We start from the raw sequence: 24,104 nt of genomic DNA, 5'->3' as shown, positions 1-24,104 counted from the left end.
AAGGTTGCTTTCGCGCCTGCCCGCTGAGGTGCCCCGACACGCAGCAGCGACTGCTTTCAGAACAAGAGCACCACGGTGTCCGGCCCCGTCAGCTCCCGGCTCTTCCACCGAGTTTGCCCAGAAAACCACCTTCCAGCGCGATTTTCTGGGTAGCTCCTTCCCCGCACTGGGTCCCCGGCTGCTCCCGGGCGATGCCCGGCGCGGCTCCGCACCGCCGGGGAGCAAACCCGCCGCGGCCCGTCCCTGCCGGCTTCGCTGCGCTTCGCCCTGCCGGCTCGCACCACCCCGCGCTGGAGCCCCGCACCGAGATCGGCATTTCCACGGAGCAGGCCCTGCCCTTCCCTCCAGCACGAGTCGTTTCCCGCGTCCTTGTTCCCCCGCAACGCTCGAGCGCTCCCGGGAGCGCGCCGAGAGCCGCCTCCAGCCCGCGGGAGCTTCTCGGGAGCGAGCACAGACCTGGCGCTGAGGGCTGCCGCTGGGCCGCTACCGAGCGGGCTGCTCCCCGCGGCACGCAGGCGCCGGAACGCTGGGGCCCGGCACTCGCCCCGGCCCCCGCCCCCACCAGCCCCGGCCCAGCAGCAGCGGGACGCGGGGCGGGGCCCGGCCCGCCCCGTCCGACCGGGCCGAGCGGAGCCGCCGCTGCCGCCCCGCGCCGGGAGGGGGCGCCGCCGCCCGGCCCGGCCCGGCCCGCGCCCAGCCAATGGCCGGCGGCGCCCGCTCTGGGCGGTACCGCCCCGCTCGCAGCGCCCCGCCCCGCCCGCCCGGGCCGGGCCGCCGGCCGCCAGCCCCGCGCCGCGCCGAGCCCGCTCGCCGGGCGCCTCTGCCGCCGCGCCGGGACCGAGCGCGCCGCCCCCGCCAGCCATGCGCGGCGCCGCGCCTCGGCCGCGGGCATGACAGCGCGGGCGCGCCCCGAGCTGCGCCGCGGGCTCCGCGCGGAGCCAGGCAAGTACCGCGGCCGCGGCGCGGGTCGGGGCCGTCCGTGCTGCCGCCGGGGCCGCGGGTCGGGGGCAGCGTCGCTCGGCTGTGGGCGCCGGGAGCGGGCGGGTCTGCGGAGCGGGGCCGGGAGCAGGCGGTGCCGGCCGGGGAGCGGGCGGAGGTGCCTGGCGGCCTCAGCGCGGGGGCCCGCGGGGTGGGGGGGGAGGCAGGTGGAGGCGGGAGGGTTCGCGGTGTGTCCGCGGGGGTGCTGGGCCGGGGACCCACTGGGTCAGGAGTGGACAGCCCGGACCCCTCTGCCTTGGGGGGTCCCGGGAGCGGCTCCGCTCGGGGCTCGTCCGGCGGCTTCTGTGCATCCCGGTGTCGTTCCAGGAGAGCTGTCAGGCGCGCGTCACTTTGCGTCCGTGTCGCGACGGTGGCGGGCAGAGCAGCCCTGCTGTCGCCGCCCGGTGTGTTCAGAGCCCGCGGGAGAAGCTGCGGTCCCCGCCGGGGCGAGCGAGGCCCGCGGCAGTCGCTCCGGCAGAGCAGGGACCGTGCTGGTGGCCGGGAGACGCTCGGTCTGGGCTGAGTGACAGCTGCCCGCGGTGGTTTCTTTGAGTGCAACAGAGCAAACAATAGAATATCATGTTAGCATGGGGTTAGCCTGAAAGAGTGGAAAACAAGAGCAAAAACTGTAAGCGTTATTCAAAATGCCCATTGAAAGTTATCAAACAAATCATCCAAAACAAACAGCAGCTGAGTGGAACTATTTTCTTTGCAGGGAGTTTCCACTGGAATAAATAGCAAGTTCTGTTTAAAAAATAATAAAAAAATCTGCAGCTAGTTGTAGTACTTACAGTGCTTGCCGGGCTCCGGAGGGTGTCCACAACGAGAGAGATCCTTAGGATCGAGTGAAGTTTTATTGCAGTTTTGCTGCAGGTTCTTTAGAGACACTTGCAGTTTTTACCACTGGGCCCTACCTAAGACAGAGATGTCTGTTTTTCCCTTTACCTTCCTATCTTCTTCTACATTTAGAGCATTCCTTAATGTTCTTTTTCCTAACCAGACCTCTGCTGACGCCTTTGTGCAACCCAAACAAAATGTTGCTGTGGTGTGCCATCTGTGCATTACCTGCAGAGGCAGAGAATGAGGGCCTTTAACAGTGTGCTTGTTGCCTCAGCATCGCAGCCGGTTGCTGGCTTGCACAGCCAGAGCAGCAGGGCCGTGTACACGTGCTGGTGCAGGAGCATGGAGCTCCTGTGTGGGTTGTATTCTCTGGGACGCAGGGAGTACCACCAGGTACAGCACCTCGGTCTTCGCAGTGGTTTCTTCAAGGACCTGGTTGTCAGTTTGCCCAGCATGACTTTTTAAGCTACTCAAGCCACTGGCACTTGATGGGATGTGTATAAACAGCAGTGTTCCTGGTTGCGGGACAGCTGCCCAGCGGCTTGCTGAGACCTGGCACAGCTCATGCCCAGCTGCAGGGAAGTTTCTGGGTGCATTTCCTGGGCCCCTGGGCTGCTGCTCCCCAGGGCACACCTGAAGAGAAGTAAAGCTTAGTTTGTGAGCCAGAGGGAAAGTGGTCAAGAGGCCGTAAGATATGCAATAGACCTTTTAAACCTTCCCCCTAAGGTCTGCAACTAAACAGTTTTCTGAAAGAAAACTGTACAGGCAGTTAGCTTCGTTGGGAAGCCAATTTATTGAACGCCCTCTAGTGATATTTTAAAAATTAACACAGTTTCCTTTCAAGAGGAAAACAAATATTAAAGTTTATTGGTTTAAAAAGATTTACATTTTTCTGAGACTCAGCTGCTTCAGGGAATCCCTGTCAAACACAATACCACACTCTGGATGGGTGCATAACCTAATTTTGGATAGGCGTCTCTAGCCATGGAGACACAATGATAGTCTCTGCCTTCCCTGCAGACTCTCAGTGGTGCTCAGTGAAGGTCTTTCCATCAACAGCACTGGACACAGTTCCTTTCTTTTGACCTGTCTTTAAGTGCTGCTGCACTTTAGGTTTCGGCTGAACCCATATGTAGATCGTTTCATGTGGCTCTGGTCTAGGTGAGCTGGGCACTCGCAGAAGGGACTATTTATGCTTCTTGGTGCTTCACCTTTGTTGATGGTAATTCAGTTAGGCTGGCCCCAGAAATGGGAAGCGTGTGGTCTTGTCTTCGCAGAGGAGCTAGCTCCAGGGTCTAGAGCTCTTTTAGATTGTACCCAGGGAATGTGACTCAAATCTCTGTGTCATCAGACCGGTTTTACTGCATAGGTATGGGAGATGCTGAAGAATGTACCGTTGATAAGGTTTCTCTTAATTAGCCTGAAGACGTAGTGGATGTTCATTCTTCATGACTGGCCATGAGGGATCTCGGATCCTCTCCTGCTTGTAATATGGAAGATTCTGATTTGCAGCTCTGATGCAGAGATCCTGCTTGTGGATCCTTTCCCAGTCCCTGGTAGACAGCATGACACCAGCACATTGCACTGCCGCAGGTTCACCACCCCTCTGCTGTTGCACCCTTTCTCATGCCAGCACCCTCACAAACACCCCCAGACTCCTGTATTTGCTCTGTTCACCTTCATCCACATGTTACTCCCTCCTCCACCCTTGCCAGCACCGCGGCAGATACAGGCATCTCCAAAAACACTTGCAGCAGCACTCAGCTGCTCCCGCTGTTACTCGCCTTCATCCCGCTTACAGCTGTGTACGGTCACGCGTGTGTCGGGCTGCACCTGTCTCAGACATTCACCGCAGCAGCCCCTGGAGCACCAGCAGCATGTTGCCTGCTCGGCAGACAGCCTGTGTCCTCGGGCTGGAAGCTGGCATGCAGAGGTCACTCGGAGGTGGTACTAAAGGATGGTACACCTCTGATCTGCAGAGCTGGTTTCTCAACTGAGACGGCAGATCCGCCTTGCCAAGTCCCCACCTCTTCTTGTGCTTCTCGTTACGGACCTGTCATCTCCTCAGGATATTCTCCTCAACCTGTCTGTGACAGTGTCATCAATATGAGTACTTATGCCTAGTAAAGCGAATAGCAAGTCTGCTTAACAGCAGACAGAGGTTGGGACTGTGGCAGTCACTGTGATTTAAAAAACAAAACAAAACAAAAAAAAACCCCAAACAAAACCCAATAAACCCCACTTCTGTTCATCTTCCACTTCATGGCATTTTCTCTGAGGGATCGTGGAGCTGTGGGAAAAAGGACTGGCACAGGGATGGGTGCGCAGGGGATCAACCCTTCTTTTCCTGTCTCCACAGTGCTGCCCTCCTCATGTTCCCCTGAGAGCAAATGGCAGGACGGATAAGGACGTGAAAGTTTCCGAAACCTGGCACCCATAGTTAGCCCCTCTGAAAACAGGTAGGGTGGAGTCCAGCTTGTGGCGTGTGAAAGAGAAACTGAAGCAAAACAGGATGTTTTTGTGATTTAAAACTTTATTTTTCATAATTCCTATTGAAAGGCTTGTTTTGGTTTGGTTTTGAAGTCGACAGCCACATTTATTGGGAAATTTATCAGCCAAAGAGCTTTGTACATGTATGTATGTGTATGCAGATGCATATGTGCACGTGTGCTTGCATAGGGAGAGCACATGAAGAGGCTACTGTTAAGCCTCAGGACAATTTTCTGCCTGAAAGCTAATAAAACCAGTAGAGACTAACAGCAAAGTGATGGGAAATACAAATTCCATCTATGTAGCTCTTCTGGAAATCTTGCTGGACAATTGTTTTCTGCTCTGGACACCTCAAAATTGGGAAGATTCTGTCAAATTGTAAAATGTTTATCAAGAAGCCACAAAAATGCTCATTACTGGAGGTATTAGTTCACACATAAATGTGTGTTAAACCGAAGTAATGGGAAGTGAGGCATAAGGGGCAGATTAGGAAGCCTTTGGGGTTGTCAGTTTTCATATTAGTTCCTGTAGAAGTTAGGGCGAAAGTAAAAAAGAAATGCGGGGAGAATCAAAGGCGGGGAATAATATATGAATTAGAACAATTGTCTTTGAATAGAATGTTACTGGGCATTTTCCACTGCCTGCCCATTCAGGCTGCACCAGACATAGAGGCATAGACAGTGACATCTCCGAAAAGCCCCACGGCTGCTCGCTGTCGCTGCGGCTGGCATGGGCTGGGTGCTCCCAGGAGAAAGGTCAACCTCCGTGTCGCTGGGCCTCCTTGCTGCCCCTCTGTCCTACAGAGCAAAACCACCTCCTTGACCCCAGCCTGTGCCCTTGCATGAGATATGAAGAGTCATTATGCTATCTAGCCTTTGTCTGATTCCTTGGAGATGCTGTACTCGCACTTACAAATCCTAGCCTCTGCAAAGCACTGGCGTTTTGTCATTGACTTCAGTGGAACAAGACATTTTCTGCCTTAATTGTCTCTTCTCCTTGGCTCGTCTATGAGTTTCTGCTAGAGCTAGCAGCAGTTGCTCCCATGGAGTAATTATTACAACCTTGTGTAAGGAACTTAATGTGATTAGTTTGATTCCACTCCTTGTCTTTTTCCACCTCTCCTGCCATCAAAGAACTGGGACATGTTCTTTAAGGCCACATGACTTGCATTGGTTCGTAGCAAGAGCTTTTTACTATAACAATGTGCATATTTCTCTGTTAGCCTCGCCTGGCAAACTATCATCTGGCCTCCAGGTTATTTGATCTCTGAGCTCTTCATCCTCCATGATTAGCTCATTCCCTTCCTTAGTCTGCTGGCTTCTCTTCAGGCTGTGTTTTCAGGCTCCTCCTTCGCACCCTCTTTTTTACGTGGGCTCAGCTCACATGACGCTGCTCCCACCTGCCTTTCCATTCTTGACCTTTGCCCAGCTGATCAGCAATGTCTCTCCCTTGACCTCTGTCACCCGTAATGTCTTCCTGCAATTCCAGAAACTGGCAAAAAAAGTGCAATTTTTCAAGGCAGAGTCTACTTTTATCTGCCCAGTTTGTGTAACTTTAGACTTGCATCTCCACTGAAATTCAGGATGTTTGGATCCTTATTTGAGGCTTGGATGCCTATTTTTCATTTCCATCAACTGCAAAATTCTGTGGGATTAAATCCTACAATTCAGCACAAACGTGTCATGAGTTTTGAGGAGGAATTTGACAGCGAATGTTACTAATATGTGTACTACCCCTCCTGATGCTGACAGGCAGATGAGCAAGCAACAAAAAGAGGAAAATGCCTTTCATGGTGTGTGTGCTAGCAGAGGTGCTATTGATTAACCCGTTTTTCAGCCAGCTCTGAGAATGCCATTGAACAAATCCAAGTCTGTATAATGCTAACAGGATGCTTATAAGACATAAAGGGATTAATGTTCAACTCTAATGAAACCCAGGTGCACGGAGCTGCCTATTTTCAAGGTCTTTTGCATGGCCAAGCTGCAAAGAAAATTATTTAATCATTGTAAATAGATGAGAAACACCAGACTTGCAACATGCAATGGGTACTTCAACTCGCAGGCACCAAAGGCTGCTGGCAGTTACCTGGTAGAGAGTTTGGGGTCACCCACTGACCCTCTGCCTGCAGCAAGATCATTCTTAAGGTGGGAACTTGGGACCCTTCTTGGGGAGCACAGTTTATGCACACATTTGCATTAGGGCTGGGGGAAGCTGGCTCAGAAACAAGGCTGCGTCTGTCCCTAAGAGAAAGCCAAGGCAGGTATATAGGTGGTGAGTGTCTGCTGGGGCTGTGTTGGTGGGCCACTAGGAATGTGGCAGCCTGCACTGGAGGAGTGTCCAGGGAGAGGTGAGGGTTCTTACTGCAGCATTCAAGTGGAGATGTGCTGTCTGCTTAATGGACCTGAGAACTTACTGCTTCATAAACTGTTTGTAGTTCACACTTTCTCTTCCTTGTGCAGTTTATATCTTCCTATATCACACACTGAGCGTGGGTACTGGGTGTTTCATGCACTGGTAATTGATCTGGGCCCTAGCAGGGGCTGGACGAGCATACTCAAGCTTAGAGGCCCTGCTTTGGAAAGGCTGAAGTGATTCTGTAGTTGGGCAGACTCAGCTGTCTGTGAGTTTTTAATTTTTAATATGGCAGGAGGAGTTTTGAACGAAGAGAGGGGGAGAGAAGGGGGTTGTTTTAAATACACGAAGGAATGCGTTACATTCTTCTCTTCCTCAGGTTTGGCCGCTATGCAAGTTTTTCATTTTACCAAAGCGCAATTCAGTGAATTATTTATTTGCATTTTTAAAGAAAGAGCATGATTCTTAATTTACTTTGGCCCCAGTGATGGATTTTTATACTGTTAAATCCAGCAAGTTCCCTTCCAATGTTACATATACTGCCAACTTTACAACAAAAACTTCTACCCCAAAGTACCAGCCAGAATTAAATAGTTTAAAGAGCTTTATAAAAGTGTGCCCTCACTGATTTCCCAGGAGTCATATCAGTAGTCACTCCGTAATTGTTTGATGCTATGCTCAGAATCAGAGCGTGCCGCAGCTTGATGCTAGAGACCATACATGCATATAGAGCTGTACAGATGTTTTCTTTAGACCTATAGAGGCAAGAATTCCTCATGAGAGGTTCCTGGGGTAGCTTTCAGCATTGGTTCAAAGGAAAGAAAGGGATGAGGAAAGAGTCTCGCTCTAAAATTCTGTGAAAACTGATAGGGGATATCTGTTGCAGTAGGTTTTCACCATTGTAATGAGCATTGCTGGAAAAATCCCAAGAGGTGACAGCTGTTTGGTCTAATCTGTTGGCAGCAAATATTTCAAATTTACTCAGCCCTGGACATCAGAATTGCAACCGAACTGTCAGGACCTCCAAGAAGGGTTGGAGAAGTTTTACAAAAGAAGGTTTTGCTTTTCCCACTGCTTTTGGCCTCCTGCCTTTCTACTAGAAGGGGGAAGTACTTCCTCTAGCAGCTGTTGGTTCCTCTCCAGGCCGGAAGCATGAGTTACAGAAGTATTTCTAAATTGACATCAATATTTATTGATCTCTTCAGTTTCCATCAATTAGCAATTTACTATGCTGTGCTGGCTACAGAGAAGAGACTTGCATTTGTGTTACTCAGTTTTTCAAATTGATATCAATGCAAAAAAGACCTTGTCCGAGTGCACCTTTCAGATGTTCAGAGCCTGAATGATCATCCTCTGGCAGTAAGGGTTTTTCTTGCAGTGCTTTTTCTGTTGTTGTCCCATAAAACACAGACACAACCCCTCCTGCTAAACCTTCAGATGTGCAGAGAAAAGACCACCCATGGATGTTTTCAGCAGCAGTTGCCCATAATTTTCACAGATGATGCCACCAACACTGTATCAGTGGGCTGAGGCTTGGAAACAGCAGACATTTTTTTTATTGTCATGTTCATCAGTCTTCACCTCTCTGCCCAGTACTGGGTGCCGCGGTGAGGAAACACGCAGCTCTGGTTGGGTACCCAAGTGTTTGTAGAGGCACAGCTGATGAACAGGAGTTGTGGCCTTGTCCTCCTGCATAGAGCTTTTGGGCCCCTTTTTAGGTACCTGTCCTGCAGTCTGAGGGATAGTTGAGAGTTTCATTTTGTTTTAGGACCCTGGGCAGTGTTGTATCATGGGACCAAACACTTGTGCTTGTCCCCAGGCGCGGATACTCCTGGTGGAGGACAGTGCCGTGTGGGCAAGGCTGTGTTCAGCAGCCAGAAACACAGACCCAAGCCTTGACAAATTCCAAGTGTCCTGATTTGGGGTCCAGCCCACTGTCACTTAAGAACATGGACCATTATTACATCAGCTGTTCAGAAAGACCCACTGCTGTCGGGAAGACCTCTGGAGCTCCATGAGACAGCAGTCCCCTCCATGCTGTGTAGGACATCCTCTCGCACTGCCGTCTGCTGTCGATGTTGTTCCAGACTCCTGAGGAAGGTAGGCCCTGCAGGCACAAGGGAGGAGGGAAAAAAAAGTGGCATGGAACAGATTAGTGTGAGTCAAACTAATCCCCAGCCACCTCTGAGTGGAAAACCCGCTTGGCCTTTGGCAGCCGAGAATTGTTTCTCCCAGTCCCCCTTATATGGAACATTTTAAAATAAACCAGCAGGGCTCCATTTCTTGGAAGGAAGAGGAAATGTTTCAAAGTATGTCCTCACAAACTGATGTACTGCCATCAGGCTCTGCATATTTTATGAAATGTTTGAGTTTGGTTGGAGCCACATTTTAGCAGTAAGGGGGAGGGAAGCAATTAGTGAAACAACACGGGAAGACAAACTTGTGTAAAACGGCTCAGATAAATATTTACACCCACATTTCTTAGCTCTGAGTTTGCATCAAACCCTGCTCTGTCTCTCTGAAGGGACTCGCATCCACAAATAAAATCTTGGGCTGTGGCCACCCAACATTATTTTACACTTCCTCCTCTGATTAATTAGGCTAATTATGGGTCTTAAGAAATTCAGAGGGTTAAAGTGGTGGCAGGAGAGTTAAAGATTCTCCCTAGCATTTGCAAGTAAATGTTAATACTTTACCACGTGCCTGTGCTGGCAAAATTCACCCTGGAGAGATCGTAAAACGGCTACACTTTTTTTCCTCTCATCTGGACACTGAATTTTCACCCTATGCGAAGTGAAGTAGTGCTAGCTATTAAAATATAAATGGACAGACACAGATGTCCTTACCTAACATGAAGCAATGTGGAAAAACAAGGCTGGGTGGATTGGAACAGGGTTGCATTAGCCAGAAAATGGAATGGACTGCCAGAGTCTCAGGGTGGCAGGAGGCACAGGGCAGTTAGTGTAGTGTTAATTGGGCTGCAAGAGCAGTTAATACTGCCAGTTGTTAGGTTGGGCGAGTCATCTGTGTTGTGGAAAAGCTTCTTGTAGCCCCACTGGTAACAAAGGGACCTGTTTCTTTGGGCAGGTAGATGGTGGCAGATGTTTAGATATCAGGAATTCCTGATAGTGTTCCATGAGATTTGATCTGCTCTGTTTCTGTCTTCTCACAGATGTTGTTGGTCTGTGCCTTTGGATAAGCTCTCTGGGCAAGGACTGTGTCTGTCTTGTTTTCACAATGAAAATGTTGCAATAGTGACTCCAAGGGAATATACCTTGTGATTTGAGGAGAAAGGATACTTAGCTTAGGCCTCTCCCAGAAGGAAGACCTAGCTTCTAAACCTAGCTCTGCCACTACTTTTCTGCATTGGTGTTGGCATGTTACTTAAATCTTCATTCTGAGCCTCAGTTTCTCCAGTTTCCAAGTGGTCACTTCGAAGCTGGAGTAGCGATGTATGGGATAAGAGTAAGGAAGGGCCTAGTTGAATAAAGACTGTAATGTGTCTTAGGGCCCATCAGCTAGAAAGTGTCATGGTGAAGCACAATAGTTATATAGAGGGAAAAACAGAAAGTCACTTTGCTAAGGCCACCACTGTCTTGGAAACAGGCTGTTTCAGTCCTCTGGCAGCACAGGCAGCTAATCATGGTCCCGACAGAGCTCCCTCACTTGGCCACCTGCTCGTGGGCACATACAGCAGTGGACATTCCTCTAGACATGTAGGGTTAGCTTCTCTTCCCTTACCTGCCCTGAAATGTCTTTAGAGCAGCCGCGAAGGCCTCGTGTGCTGTGGGGATGCTTGCGTGGCAGCTGTCTGGGAGCTGGGAACGGGATGGTGTTGCGGCACAGTGTGGAGCTGCTCCTACAGCTGCCGAAAACAGGACTGTCCCTGGGATGAGAAACCTGTCGGCACAGCTGGTGGGTGAGCACCGTGAGCTGGATGCTGTAGCCTGCTTCGTATGCTCCTGACTATTCTGCGTAGCAGGAAAAGGCTCATCTGGTGTCTGGAGGTGGAATATCTGACAGAGGTGTGAAGTTTGCCTGCAGAGCCCGACTCTGCTCCAAGACAGAGAGCATGGAGCAGCCGTGGCTATGGAGAACACCCTCAGAGGTGCAGCAGGCCAGGCACCAAAATGGGGAAAAACGACACTTTTTGGTCTAGCTTCCTTTCGGAATGAGCCACTTGCTGTCACCGTAAGGACTGAGAGGTGGTTTTACCCTGCCACCACCAGTAACGTCTGGGCTTGTTGGTGGATTGTACCCAGATGTGACGGGGAGGGAGCTATCGGAGGCTGGGGACATTCCTGTAGGTTCTGTAAAGGCAGACAGCTATGGCACCTCTCAGCCCCACTTCAGGAAGGGCGATCCTGACACCCTCCTTGATAGCAGATAATCCACAGGTAACAGAGCTCACAGCCCAGCCTGGGAAAGGCATAATTCCAGGGTAAAAATAGCGCAAAACCGCTGTGCTGCAGCAGTGTCTGAGCTGGCCTCAGACCATCCCCGCTGGGGGAAGAGCAGGCTGAGAAGTAGAGGGACGGAATGGCTTTTGGGGGAGAGGAGCAGATGGCCCCCAGGGAGGAGGCTCTGTCCGCTTTTGGGGGTACGCTTGCGGCCCCTCAGAGGGACTCTCTTTACCACTCTGGGCAGCTCCAGCCCTGCTGCCCCCGTTTCTGTTCAATATGAGACAAGGGGACCTGGAGCAGAATGGCTGTGAGCGGCTGACAGCAGCCCAGCTGCCCACCGAATGCTGCAGGAGCTTCACCAGGAGGGAGGGAACCGGCATGCAACTGGCAGCTTGTGCCTCTCGGACCTGGGGTGATGGGGAGAGGTCAGCCAGTCCTCGGCAGCGAGCGGTGTTTGCCCTGCTGTTCGGTCCCAGATCAGTGCTGCAAGGGGGAGCTTCAAAAGCTGGATCCAGCTCCTCGGGCAGCCCAAGTCCAGATGCAAGCTGAGGGGGAAGGCTTAGGTCTGCTGCCTTGCAGACCAAGGCAGAGACTCCAGCTGGCCAGGTAACGGCCCATTTAACACAGTTCCACCTCAAACAGTTAACTAGCAGTGAAATTGTTACAGGAAATATTCCAAATTTCACAGGAAAAGCAACACGTTCAGCCCTCCACCCAGAGATTTCATGTGCCTTCTGGCAAAGCCAGCCCCAGCAGTGCTTACACTCATAGTCTTCCTATGCACTCTGACTTGGGGGAAACTAAGTGCAAGACAGATGTGGAAGACCCCTTAGGACACCTGTTCTCCCTTCCTCTAATCAGTTCTTTCAAGAAGGTTTTCATCTCCTGGTCGTCTCACTCTGTCTACATCTGCAGGCTCACTCCCTCAGTTACACGCCTGACAGCACGTGCCACAGGTACTACTAATGTGTCTGCTCACATCCTTCCTGTTTTCTAAAGTCAATAGACACTGCACTTTCTAGAGATTAAATTTTCAGGCATAGCATGATTTCTGGATGTCTTCTAAAGACATCTAATGCTTGAAGAGCTCTGTTAGTTAGCAGATGTTTCAAACTAGTGCTCCACCAGGTTGATCAGTCTGACTCTAGTATCAGAGACACAAGGCTGTTATATTAAAATAATTAATTGTATACATATTTCATGCTACAATCCTTGTTGCTATACAAGCAGTATATAAAATTTCCTCGAGAGTTCAGTGACCTTGACTTGGCTTTTTCCCTGCATTACATGAGTATAAAGCTACTGGTTATAGTGGATCAGCATTGATTTACCCTAGCTGGGGATCTGGCTGTCTTTGCTGGTCTCTGCTCAGTCCTAGTGGTGCTCAGCAAAATTAGTGACAGCCCCCTGTCCTCTAATGTCCCCTCCCCTCCATGCGTGCCCCTGGAGCCTTCCTTGCTGCAAGCATCAGAGCCGGGGGGTGTTCGCAGCCCACTACTCAGGGCCAGGTTCTCCTGGGACTGTTGGTGGGGTTACCTTGGTTCTGGGTGTCCAGGGCAGCAGAAGGCAGGGGAGGTCTCAGGCTGGAGGTCCCATGCGAAGCAGCTGCTCCTCTCAGAAGCTGGTTCAGACAGAGCAAGTTTTTTGGAGGGCCCACTCCATTTTGGAGCCTTCTCCCTGTTGGGTCATGTTGGCCTGTCGGCCTGGCAGTGAGCTGGAAGGAAGATGGTTAACAATGCCTAATCATGATCACCATCACGACAACAGATCTATGTATAGCATCTTCCCCTGGCTGGGAACTAGGCAAAGATGGGGAAACCAGCACGGGAACCAAGTCACAGCCCAGGCTTTTATCTTGGTCCTAGAACTCCAAACACTCCCCTTCTAAGGGACACTTGGAGGAGAACTGGGGAGGTTTTTATCTTATTCTGGATGGCAAGCTGGGCAGGGAATCAAGGTTGAAAAGAAAACAAGTCCTCTGTCAAGGAGCTGGTGGCATGATGTTGAAAGGGGTGTAGCTTTTCAAGCCAGTGTCGCTCAAGATCAGGCTGGCAGAGTGACAGAGCACATCTTGATGAGATGCAGGGCAGGTATGCACGGCTGAGGCTGCCTCCCAGTAAGGTGACACTGAGTGCCCTGCGATCAATTTCCTCATTTGGGGGAGAGTGGGAATGGCTGCACAACAGCAGCTTTTGGAGCCCCTGCTAAAACTGCTCCTGGTTGTGGGGTCACGTTAAGTTTGTACAGTTTCTGGAGCGGCAGATGAAGTCTGGAAACAGGGGGAGAAGGAGACAGCAGCCATGCAAGTGCACTTTTCCCTAAGCTCATTTTAAGTGCAAATCAGCATAAAATGGCAAGCCCAGTTGTTTTCAGTTTGTGTAGCCTAATGCCCAATTCCCTTTCATGCAGTGAAGAATTTCCCCTTCTCTGTCTCTGCAACTGCAGTCTTACACAGGCACTTTGTAAGAGCATCCTGCGCTTACATAAATAGGAGACGTAACAGAGCAGGAGGCAGAAGTGTCTCACAGTATCTTATTAGGATAATTTTGTAGGAATGCCGCTGCTAACGTAAACTCATTATTGGATGGAAGAGCAGCAGCAGTTGTTTTCACATGGATGGATCTAAGCCCAAGCATCAGTTAATTGTTTTTGTGCTCCTAACTGGATTCCTAAGTATGTTTTTTTAATGTTGCCCGAGAGCTAAATGCCCATGTGCTACATTTATGCAGTAGCTTTTGCTCTGTTCCGGTAGACCACTGAAAAATGTGCCTTTACTGGGTTCGGTTGATTAGTAGCAGCGATCAGCTATCTACTTAGACACAACATACCGATACTGTGATGAGAGTATTTGTAGGAAGAGAGTGTTTCACAAAATCCATCCAAGAATGAGAATAATATTGATATTATTGGCTCTGAACAATCTGTGATGCTCCAAATAATCAAAGACATTGTGGCCCATGTTCTACTCTCTCTGACTGTGCCTTTAGCAACATAAGCCTCTCTAACTGATCTGAATGTCAGCATGGAATTGACTCAGAGTCCACATCTATAAGTTTGTTTGTTTTTGAAGAGTATGTGACATCCATTCAGCATCTTCACAGCTAGCAAGTGAACTGTTTGTCTGACTTGGGATGAATGCCACTGACAGCCAAATGTTCAGCATGGCAGAATGGCAACTAAGAGCATTGGGAGAAGCAAATTTCCCTTGGAAGTGTGAGCTGCGTGCCTGCAGCAATACTAGTGACATGTTGATAGGGTCGCTCCATTCAGTAGCATGCAAAGAACTCACGGTGAAATGTCAGTCTGCTGAGAATAGGGGTAGACCTAAATTAACCCTCTCCCTATATTTGATCTTACTGCTTTTAACCCCCCTTGGTACAGGGAAGCCAGTCCAGTGTCAGGCTTGAAGTTGATGTCATTTCCGTATGGTGTTTTGTAATAAAATGCAGCTTCAAACCTCTTTAAATCCTGCTTGCGATGGCAACAGAGTCGCTGCAGGGGCTTGTTAAACAACCACATAGGAGGGAATGGAAGGGGAAATGCTCAAGCTAAATGCAGAGCTCATTGGGGCAGCTGGACTTCTCCTTCACAACGTATTAGACACTGATGGATGAATGTCCCAGATCTGGAGTCATGTCTTAATTTTTAGATGATGTCTGTCCCTACCTAGCAAGAGACAACATGAATAAAATCTGTGCACAGTTCTCCCTTATCAAAAGAGAAGAGAGGGGATGGCTGTCATCCCTGTCTCAGCAGACAACATGTGGGGTGGAGACAGGCTAACTGACTGGTCTTCCTTGCGGTGTGTTCAGTCCTCATGAAGGTCATTTCCACTACAGACTGCAGGGCGGTATGTATGAACCAGGCTAGTTTTAAACATGCTAGCTAACCCCATTTCTTGGCAGAGGCTCTGCAGAGCTTTGTCCTACTATTTCTGCACTGCTACTTGTTTTCAGAAGAGCTTTTCAGTCTCTGTTTCAGTGATGACATACCTAATGGCCAAAGCAGAGCTACCCAGGAGCCTTCTTGTAGTACATTTTTTTCCTGAAAAATGCAGATCAATTGAAAACAAACATTTTATTGAAACAGACTGCTTTGGAAGAGCCTTCCACTCAAATGAAGGGAGGGCTCTGAAGGAACTCTTCCTGCCACACAGGATCTTAGAGCTTCCTGCCAGGCAAGTTTCCGTTGGAAAATGTCCTTGATTCATGACAGCTTACCCGCCCAGCCCCACAGTCTGCAGCTTTGCAGCAGCCCTATCATACGGATTAGGCCAGGTATTTGAAGTCCTGTAGATCTGTCACATCTTACTGTGCAGGTGATCCTGCATCCAGGCACCCCTGGCCTTGCAGGTGGCCAAGCCAACCAGCTCCTTGGCTATGTCTACCTCCCACATTTGGCCTGGAAGCATCAGGGTCTCTGGTCCATGCCATCATAACCTAGTCTTTCGTAGCATCAGCACCTCATGAGTGACAGAGATGTGTTTCCCTGCTGCTTTGCACTGACAGAGATCACAGAATCATAGAATCATAGAATGGTTTGGGTTGGAAGGCACCTTAAAGATCATCTCGTTCCAACTCCCCTGCCATGGGCAGGGACACCTTTAACTAGACCAGGTTTCTCAAAGTCCCGTCCAACCTGCATAGGATGAGTCTGACCAGGGAGCTTCCCACGCCTGTTAGCAGAGTGCACAAGTCGTGTCAACGTGCAGCAGGTGCTAGGGTCAAAGAAAGCATGTGGTGTTTTTGAAGTCACAGTGTATCAATGTTTCTGAAAGAAATATTTCAATTTATGTTTTGCAGAAAAAATGCACTACTAAAAATTTTTTTGTTGGCATTTCTGAATGTGAACTAAACCAAATAGCAGCATTCCAGTGCCGCAGACATTGCAAGCTTTGACCAGCTACTGACAGAAGGAAAATCCACCCTGTACTAAGCGGGTGTCGTTATTTTTCAGCTCCATCCCACCTTAACCATCTGAAGAATAACATTCAAGCACAGAGTTCAGTGGGGGGAAAAAAAACCGCACGCATGCTGGCCAGCTGAGCCGATAGTGTAGGCCATACATGGGTTTGGAATGAGGCGTATTAGACTCACAACGTCCCTAGTGCCAAGAAATACACAGCTAAAATTGGCAGCTCAGAGACGAGTAATGCACAAACACGGTCCAGGGTGTTGCAAGTGTTCAAGCACGTTCAGAGTACCTTGGGTAAATGAGCATCTGTTTCCATGGCATCAAAACAGGACAGAGATTACGCTGTGTCCCTTTGGCGGTTCTCTGATTCCAGTGCCTGGTTAATGTGAACAGAGCTGGCTTCCAGCAAAAGCACTCCCTCCCTGTCTGTAACGTGGAGGGACACAGCGAAGTTCCCCTCTTCATCCAAAAGCAGTGCTCATGGGAAAAGGATGCGTGATGCTGCTGGCACCCTGGCCAGCCCGGGCTGTGGACCACCGACTGCTCCCTCCAAGCGCTGCAGCTCTGCTCGAGCACAGTTGTTGGGCAGGAGGGTGAGGGGGCTGTGGCCGCTCCAGAGAGCTCCTGCATGAGACAGAGGCCCTGTGGTGTCTCTTCTGTGTGGTGAGATGGGAGGGTTTTTTTGCAAGAAAACCATAAAGCTGTAGACCTTACAAACATGCAGGATTTAGAGCACATTTTACATGGCACTGGAAGAACAGTCAAGGTGTTAGGAGACTCTGTCCTTGTCCAGCAGCATCTTAAGGAAACATCATTTACATGGGCTAGCCTATACAAACCAAAATTGTTTAAAGTGTGGTACAGAGCTAGGTCCTCCCAAGCGGGGAAGGAGGACATGAGCAACTGTTTTACCTTGCATGGCTACTGAAACCAAAGGCAGAACAATTTATTATTGCTCTATTAAATATGCAAATCAAGTATGTTAACCATGAAATTATGCCAATTAGTTGTGTCCCATTCCCTCAGTAAGATGCCACTGGTGTGATCCTGTGGCCATCATCTCAATGATGTGCTGCCAAGGGTACTTGACTGGCTAGGGTCAAAGAGATTTCAGCTGAGGACTTGGAAAGAAGTTTTCTGGTTTACCTAGAGTCTATTTGGAATCAGGCAACTGGACCTCTGGGCAACTGATGTATTAGCATCGTGTATCTTATTTAATAAGTATTTTATTTGGCGATGGCAAGTACGGGGAACACCTTGTGTCCTACAGTCACAGCATTTCACTGGAAACCCGAAGTTCTGTCTCTGTGAGGCTTCCAGGGGTAGCCCAGTGCCTGCTGGAAGTGGTGCTAGTGGACGGGTCATCCTCAGACTCCTCTGGAGAAGTGCAGCGGGTGGGCGAAGAGGAGGCTTCTTGGAAGGTATTGCTGCCACCATTCAGATGCAGTCTGAAACCATTCCTAATGGTCAGGAGAAGAAATCCACCAGAACTTCACTTTCTGATATCTCCCCTGAAATTTATTCTGAGTAAAATGTCATCCTACACTACACTCACATCATGTATGTCATTGGTACTCCTTAGCATGTTGTACCATGGAGGAGACTAGTTCTGGGGCGGCCAAAATGGTTGCTTTACTTACAGTAAGGTTATTATGTGCCATAGGATTCTTCGGCGCAGAAGATACTACCATGTGCAAGGTTTTATTGCAGTGCCATTCAAGATGTTGCTAAAGTGCCCCTGGCACGGAGATGCATCCGATCACCCAGCGTCCCTGCTGTATGCATTCGAGTGACCTTTGCAGCTGACAGCCTGCCCGGGTTTTCCACCAGGCAACTGCACCCTTCCTTTCTTCCTACCTACTGCATGACTGGTGCTTTGCTCTACTAAGTTTTGTAGGAACCTTTCATCCTATTAAGGCACCTCTGAAAGCCAGATGTTCAATTTTAGTAAGGACTCTCCTATTTTAAAAACAAACATTTTTGAGCTGATGTTACTTTTATTTCATTCTCTCCGTGAAACTTCCAAAGACAGATCTTTGCTTGGCAAGGTCATGTCAGGGAATGAGGGAGAAATTTCTGTCCATCTGTCACTGTCTACACACATACATATACAGAAAGAATCTAGTTAGAGACCACTACTGATGTTGCAAAACTGAATATTCTTATGTTAGGAAATTATTAAACTGCACTTAAGAGTCCCACTCCAACTTTGAGCTACATGATCATATACTCTTTTTCATCAGGTTGTTTGTGCTTTGGAGGGCTCTGCTGGACCTGATCAGGCAATGAATCAGGAGTCTGTGCTGTAGAAAGCTCTTGCCTGTAGAATTTCTTGGTCTTTTGTCACAGAAGTCAAAAGGTCTGTTGTAAATGAAATGGGACGTGAGGAGGAGTGTGCCTTCCCTGGCAGCTGGACTCCACGCCGGCAACTGCCACAGATTTCCTTTCTGAAGCGTGGTAAATCTCTTCCAGCAACTTTTAAAGTGGTCACATAAATCACATAAATCACATTCCTCACATAAATCCCTGGAGACAGCCTTATAGCCGTGTTGAGTCCCTGTAGCTCCAGTGAGAGCGAGCAGGAACAGTGATTCAAGCCAGCCCCCTCAGCCAACCTTTCTGTCTGCTCAGAAACATCATATCCAATGTGTTGAACACCAGGCACCCACATTCGCTGTAATCGCTTTGTTCTTGGCTTGCTCCATCAGTGAAATGAGGAAAATACCTTCCTCTAACACCGTAAGAATGTCATGTTAATGTGGTTATAAGGTACTGAGCTGTAATAGTGTTGCATACTCAGAGATGGAACTAATGAGCTCACATGCAACAAATATTTCTGCATTCAGCACAGAGTTTGAGCAGTATATGGTTAATAAAAGGAATACGCTTTCTCCATAGGAACTCTCCTCAACCAGCAATTCTGGTTTCTTTTATTCTTAGGATACTCCAAATTTTGATGCGTTCAGAAGTCAAAAGATCAATAATGGTCAGCATACTCTTAACTTCCTGGTACATACAGCTCTAATACAGGCAAATACTGAAATTAGAAATGAGCCTTGGGAAAGGTTTTCTCGTGCTTACTAAGCAAAAGCCATTGATGTGAGGAATTTTCTCCCAGGCTAAAATCTGTTATCTTTCTCCAGCACAGAATTCATTTAGCAAATAAAAGGACACCTGTGACCTTCATGTGTATATATTGACTTGGATGGTTATAATGTCTAACTCACAAGTCTCACCATTACAGTCACCTCATTTCTGTGTCATACAAGACTTGGTGGCTGCAGCTGTTAAAAAAAGATATGAATGTCTTGTGGTTACACTACATGAAGAGGGGCCTGATAACAGTCTAGTTGTTGAATCTGTAAGTCAAGGAAAACGAAGATAGAGAAAAATCTACTAAGGAACCTCATCTTCCTTCAGCCCATAAGATATGGCTCCCTACCATATTATATGCTGTTCATAGCTTCTTTGTCCAGTCCAGTGTTAAATCGTATTTCTGTACCTTTCCTTAACAAACTAGTCCATGGCATGAGCGTTAGGAAGTTTTTCCTGACCTTCACCCTGTGCGTGTTTTCTCTCCTTATTTACATGTCATTACTTTGAATTTTGGCTGTGAAAACTGGAAGCATTTCAAGGTAGGAAAGTTTTAAGTGTCCCCCATGTGAGAGCTGACAAGTGTTTCAATAACAAGGGAAGGGAGGGAGTTGTCTGAAAGTGTGGATCATGGCTCTCAGTGCTGAGGTTTCATGAGTGTTAACTAGATAAAAAGAGAACTTGCAGAGTGCAATGAGCATATCTGCTTCCAAGATGGCCAGGCTAACTGGAACGTCTTTTTGTCTTGCAGAAGATGAAGCCCATAGTCCAGAGAAGACGATCTACCCCTTCTGCCCTTACTAAAGCTCTCGGCAAGTCAAAGTACCATTCCAGGTAGAGGAAATACCTTTCTGACTCCTTTTTCCACCTTTCTGCCTCTACAGACTGAAATCAAACTGGTTTTCAAATACATTTAACAGTGTCGAGGACAATTTGTTTGTGGACAGATATGGAAGAGTTTCTTTTTTACTGGAATGGCATCATACTCAGCAGTAAAAGCTGAGGACGGGGGGACATTCATGTTATGGTGTTTGTCTTCCCAAGTAACCACTATGTGTGCCGAAGCCCTGCTTCCCAGGCAGAGGCTGGATATCTGCCTGCCAATTGGAAGTAGTGCGTGGATACCTCTTTTTTTCCCATCTCATTTTTTCCCCCTGTCCCATTGGGAAGAAGTGAGGGAATGGCTGGGTCGGAGTCTGAAAACCAGCTCAGGTCAAACCACCACACGAGGCTAGTTGGTTATTTTCAATGCAGATAATATTAGGTCTAAATATTTGATGTCTGTTATATCCAAGTATAAATACATGTGGACAGTATTGCAAAGTGCAGAGACACCCAAGTAAAATCAGGTATGAGAAACAGTGTGTAAGTTTCTGTAGGGTGGTTTCCCTGTTGGCCTGGCTGGGACAAACGAGCTCTGACACTTGTGTTGTTCAGCTCGGAGGAGTATTCACAGTACTGGCAGTGCAGACATCACCAACGAGGTCCAGAGAGCAGAGCTGAGACTGACTGGTAGAGTGCCCTTCCTCCATCCCTTGCAGAGCCATTCCCTGCCATCAGGGCATGAAATGCTCTATACAGTCCATCCAAGCTGGATTGAGTAGCAGAGCTTCCAGCTCTTCCTGATAGCTGTCCTGGCTTTTCTCTCACATGCTCTGACCCCCATCTGCTGATTGACTTAGCAGACTTGAAGGCATGGGCCTGCTCAGAGCTTGCATGGGGCATATTGTGACTCTGTGCTGTGTCACACTTGGTCTGTAGGTAAGGACAGGACTTGCTTTCCTGAGTTGTCAGCATGGAATTTTTCCCAAAATTTGCTTTCAGCTGGAAGCCGACACTGCCTCCCTTTTGCCCGGTAGCATAGTCAGTGCAGGGAGGCCAGTGTGCTCCTGCCAGGAGGGAGCAATGAGTCCCAGCTCACAGACACAAAGTCCAGGGGACTTTTTCCTGACATGCAGTGACCAGGTCACTCATCACCACACGCACGCTGTCTTAACACTGGGAGGCCATACCTCCTGAAGGAATAAGAGATTCTCCTTAAATATATATATTTCTGTGTGTGCAAATGTGTACATATATATGCGTGTGTGTATTTTTTTAATATATATGTGCTTTATATGTGTGTAAATGTCCCCTATGCTTGCAAACAGCAGAAAAAGCTCTATCCTCCCCCTCTTCTCGGACTGCAGGTGAGACGGGCTTCCTTGTGTGGTTCTAGCTGAACAGCGAGTGTTCGGCCGACAGATGCATTGCTGTTGAGTCCACCCTCTCACCCGCCACAGGCAGTCATATGAGAAGCAGAAACAGAGATGCCCTAAGAAACGAAAGAGACTATACCGTAGGAAGGACAGGCCAAAGCAGCTGTGGGAGAGAAGCTGCCCAGTGCAGAACCCCCCCTGTGGGGACTCCTCTCCCAGCGGTGGGTGAGGAGCCTGGCTGCGAGGTGTCAGAGGACGAGGGGCAGAGAGGCCCGTGTGGGCCTGCCCGTGTTCTGCAGAGGCCCACTGGCTTGGGTGGGAGCACGGTTGTCCCCGTCCCCTCAGCTCTGACTGCGGCAAAGAGCTGTGATTTAGTTTGATTAACGGGAAGGTGGCTGTGAGCTGTCCCCGGCCCAGCAGGTCTGGACAGAGCTGCTGCAGGCAGGGCGAGGCCCGGCAGCAGCACTGCACTGGCCGTGGGTCCTGTCACGGGAGAAGACGGGGTGGGTGGGGGACAGACGAGGTGCACCAGCAAGGCACTGTGGGCTGCAGGACGTGGGCTGGTGTGGCATTCGCCACCTCACGTGTTGGGACTGCAGCGCCGTTGTCCTTGAGGAGCATCCTGCTGCTGTTCCACTCCAGCATGCCCCTGCCCGGCCACCCCTGGGGACTCGCTGCCGGGGACTGCACCAGCCCCTGCTCCGTCTGCTGGACCAGCGGCGTGAGGGCTGGCCCTGGCATTCGGCTGCGACAGACGTGGCGGGGCTGGGAGCTGTGTCTTGAGGGTGCAGGGAGGCTGGGAGGTCTGCCATGCCCCTGCCAGCAGTGCACAGGGCAGCATCGGCTCGGGGTGTTCGATGGGAGAGCCACCGGATCCGGCCCTCCTCCAGGACAGTCACGTCCCTGTCGGATGACAACAGCTTTCCCTGACTACCAGCTTGGGTGGTGTAAAGCCCTCCTGCAGGTATGAAGCACCAGGAGTGTCAGCAGATAGAGTCAGGTACAATCATGCCAGACACACAGATCTTCTGCTGAAATATCAAGTGCTAGCCGTCAGCTGAGCTTCTTGGTCCTTTAGTGGGAGCAGAGCCCTCTTCGACATCATCACCTCTTCCTCCTGCAGCACCGTGTAACTACTAGACACAGATAAGGGGATGCCACACACCTTTCTGCCTTGCTCTGATAGCAGTCTTACAAATAACATTCAATATCCCTTTTATATCACACCATAGGTGACTGATGCATAGTACGTCCTGCTTTTCTGAAATGAGTGTGTGGGGTTAGTCTCATAGGATCATTTAAAATAAAGGGCAGCACTGATTTTCATTTGGTTGTCTTCAAGTTATGTGGCTTCTTTGTCATTCCCCCTACCCCCTTCTAAACTGCACTAAAAAAAGTAAAGAAGAGAAACAGATTCTTGACTTTATTTGGTTGGAGAATATCCTCATGAGGGAGGGAAGCTTTAAACGTTTCTCATGATGGATTGCTGTGGAGGGAGCTGGTACGATGCCATCTTTGCTTAGGCCACCAGAGTATTGGTGAGATTTTTTTGCTGCCCTGCTGTTGTGCTTACAGAGTTGTGCAATGCCTCCAGCTTTAGGAAATCCACTGCTGAGATTGTGCAATGGTGTAGCTCTCACTGCTCAATTGATGCACATGGGGAGCTTTTAATATCAAGTTTAAAGGTGATTTAGCTTCTCACTTGTAAAGGCAACAGGTGCATAGGCCAAGAGTTCACTTCTTGATGGCTATGGAGTGATGAGGAGGGAAGAGGGAATTTCTGCTTGCAGGAGTATGGCTGTTCCTGTGACTGGGGGATGATTTTTAAAAAGCAGCTAATGGCTAGCTTTAACCTCACTCCTGTGAAACCAAAGGAGCCCAATTATGAGGCAGGTGGAAATTGATTTAAGACTAACAATGTCAAAAATACTACCCCTTAAAGCTCGTGTGTTTTTTCATTTGTTTGTGTAGAAACTGCCCTCAGACTAGAGTAGGATTGCTGAGAGGTGGTGGGGAGGTAAGTATCTCTTCCACGTGCCTCCTGGTCTGCAGGCTAGATACACATTTTTGTCTGTGTGTAGACACAGGAGGATTTCTGGTCTTTTTCTGTCTGCATAAATCTAAGGCCATGTCTCAGAGGTTAGCTAATTCAGTTAAGGTCAGGCACACAAACACAGCCTCTGAACAAGGCTCAGCAAAGAACTACTGGTTGTTAATTCAGCACAATCCCACCTGCAGAGCAAGGGTAGACCCAGGGAATGACCGTGGGACATGTGCTGCCAGCACAGCCGACCGGAGGCAGGAGCAGTGCTGAGAAGGTGCTCTGGGAGGGTGCTGAGAGGCAGGTGGGGAGATCAACACTCATCAGAGCTCTTGCAGCTGGGGAGAGCATAGGGAAAGGATCTGGTTAGATCCCAGCCATGGCTTGTTGACTGCAGTCAAGGTGCAAAAAACATGGGGGTTTTTTGGAAATGGTCAGCACCTATATCAATCTCAGTAGAAACAAGGTGCTAGATTGTAGCCAGGCAAGCCAGAATCAGATGGCTGGAATTAGATGAGTACATGCAGTTCGTTTTCTTTGTGCTGCAGCCCTTGCATTGACAAGCAGTTCAGTATGGCTGGAAAACATGGGCAGAAACGACAGCATCTCCCCATGCCAGGTGGAGTAGTGCCATGAGCCATGGGCTTTCCGTGTTCTTTTCAAGTCATAGCTCACATGTATGCGCAGGAAATAAGTATTTTACCTGAGTGAGAAATTACTCAAAAATGAATATTTCAGCAGCTTAACCTGCCCAGATTTGGTGTGGGTATTCAGGCAATTTACCATCTGTCTGAG

General features: G+C 49.3%; 1 protein-coding gene across 4 annotated transcripts in view; it reads left to right on the top strand.

Annotated features, from left to right (window-relative positions):
- Positions 1 to 858: 858 nt before the first annotated feature.
- The window catches only part of LOC104336287 (rho GTPase-activating protein 20), a 43,542-nt gene continuing 20,296 nt past the window's right edge, over positions 859 to 24,104 (top strand). For 3 of the 4 annotated variants that reach the window (XR_012765471.1, XM_075435201.1, XM_075435199.1), the window contains exons 1-3: positions 859 to 942; positions 4,178 to 4,277; positions 19,822 to 19,904. Coding sequence is in view for 3 of the 4 variants with exons in the window: in XM_075435201.1 (XP_075291316.1) it covers positions 19,825 to 19,904 (80 nt within the window). In the remaining variant the exon portion in view is untranslated. The remainder of the gene's footprint in view (positions 943 to 4,177; positions 4,278 to 19,821; positions 19,905 to 24,104) is intronic. The other variant, XM_075435200.1, reaches the window with a different exon arrangement.

The sequence above is a fragment of the Opisthocomus hoazin genome, chromosome 14 (genome assembly GCF_030867145.1).
Source record: "Opisthocomus hoazin isolate bOpiHoa1 chromosome 14, bOpiHoa1.hap1, whole genome shotgun sequence".
Lineage (NCBI taxonomy): Eukaryota > Metazoa > Chordata > Aves > Opisthocomiformes > Opisthocomidae > Opisthocomus > Opisthocomus hoazin.
The sequence above is the reverse complement of the archived record's forward strand: the minus strand, read 5'-3'. Positions and strand labels throughout refer to the sequence as shown.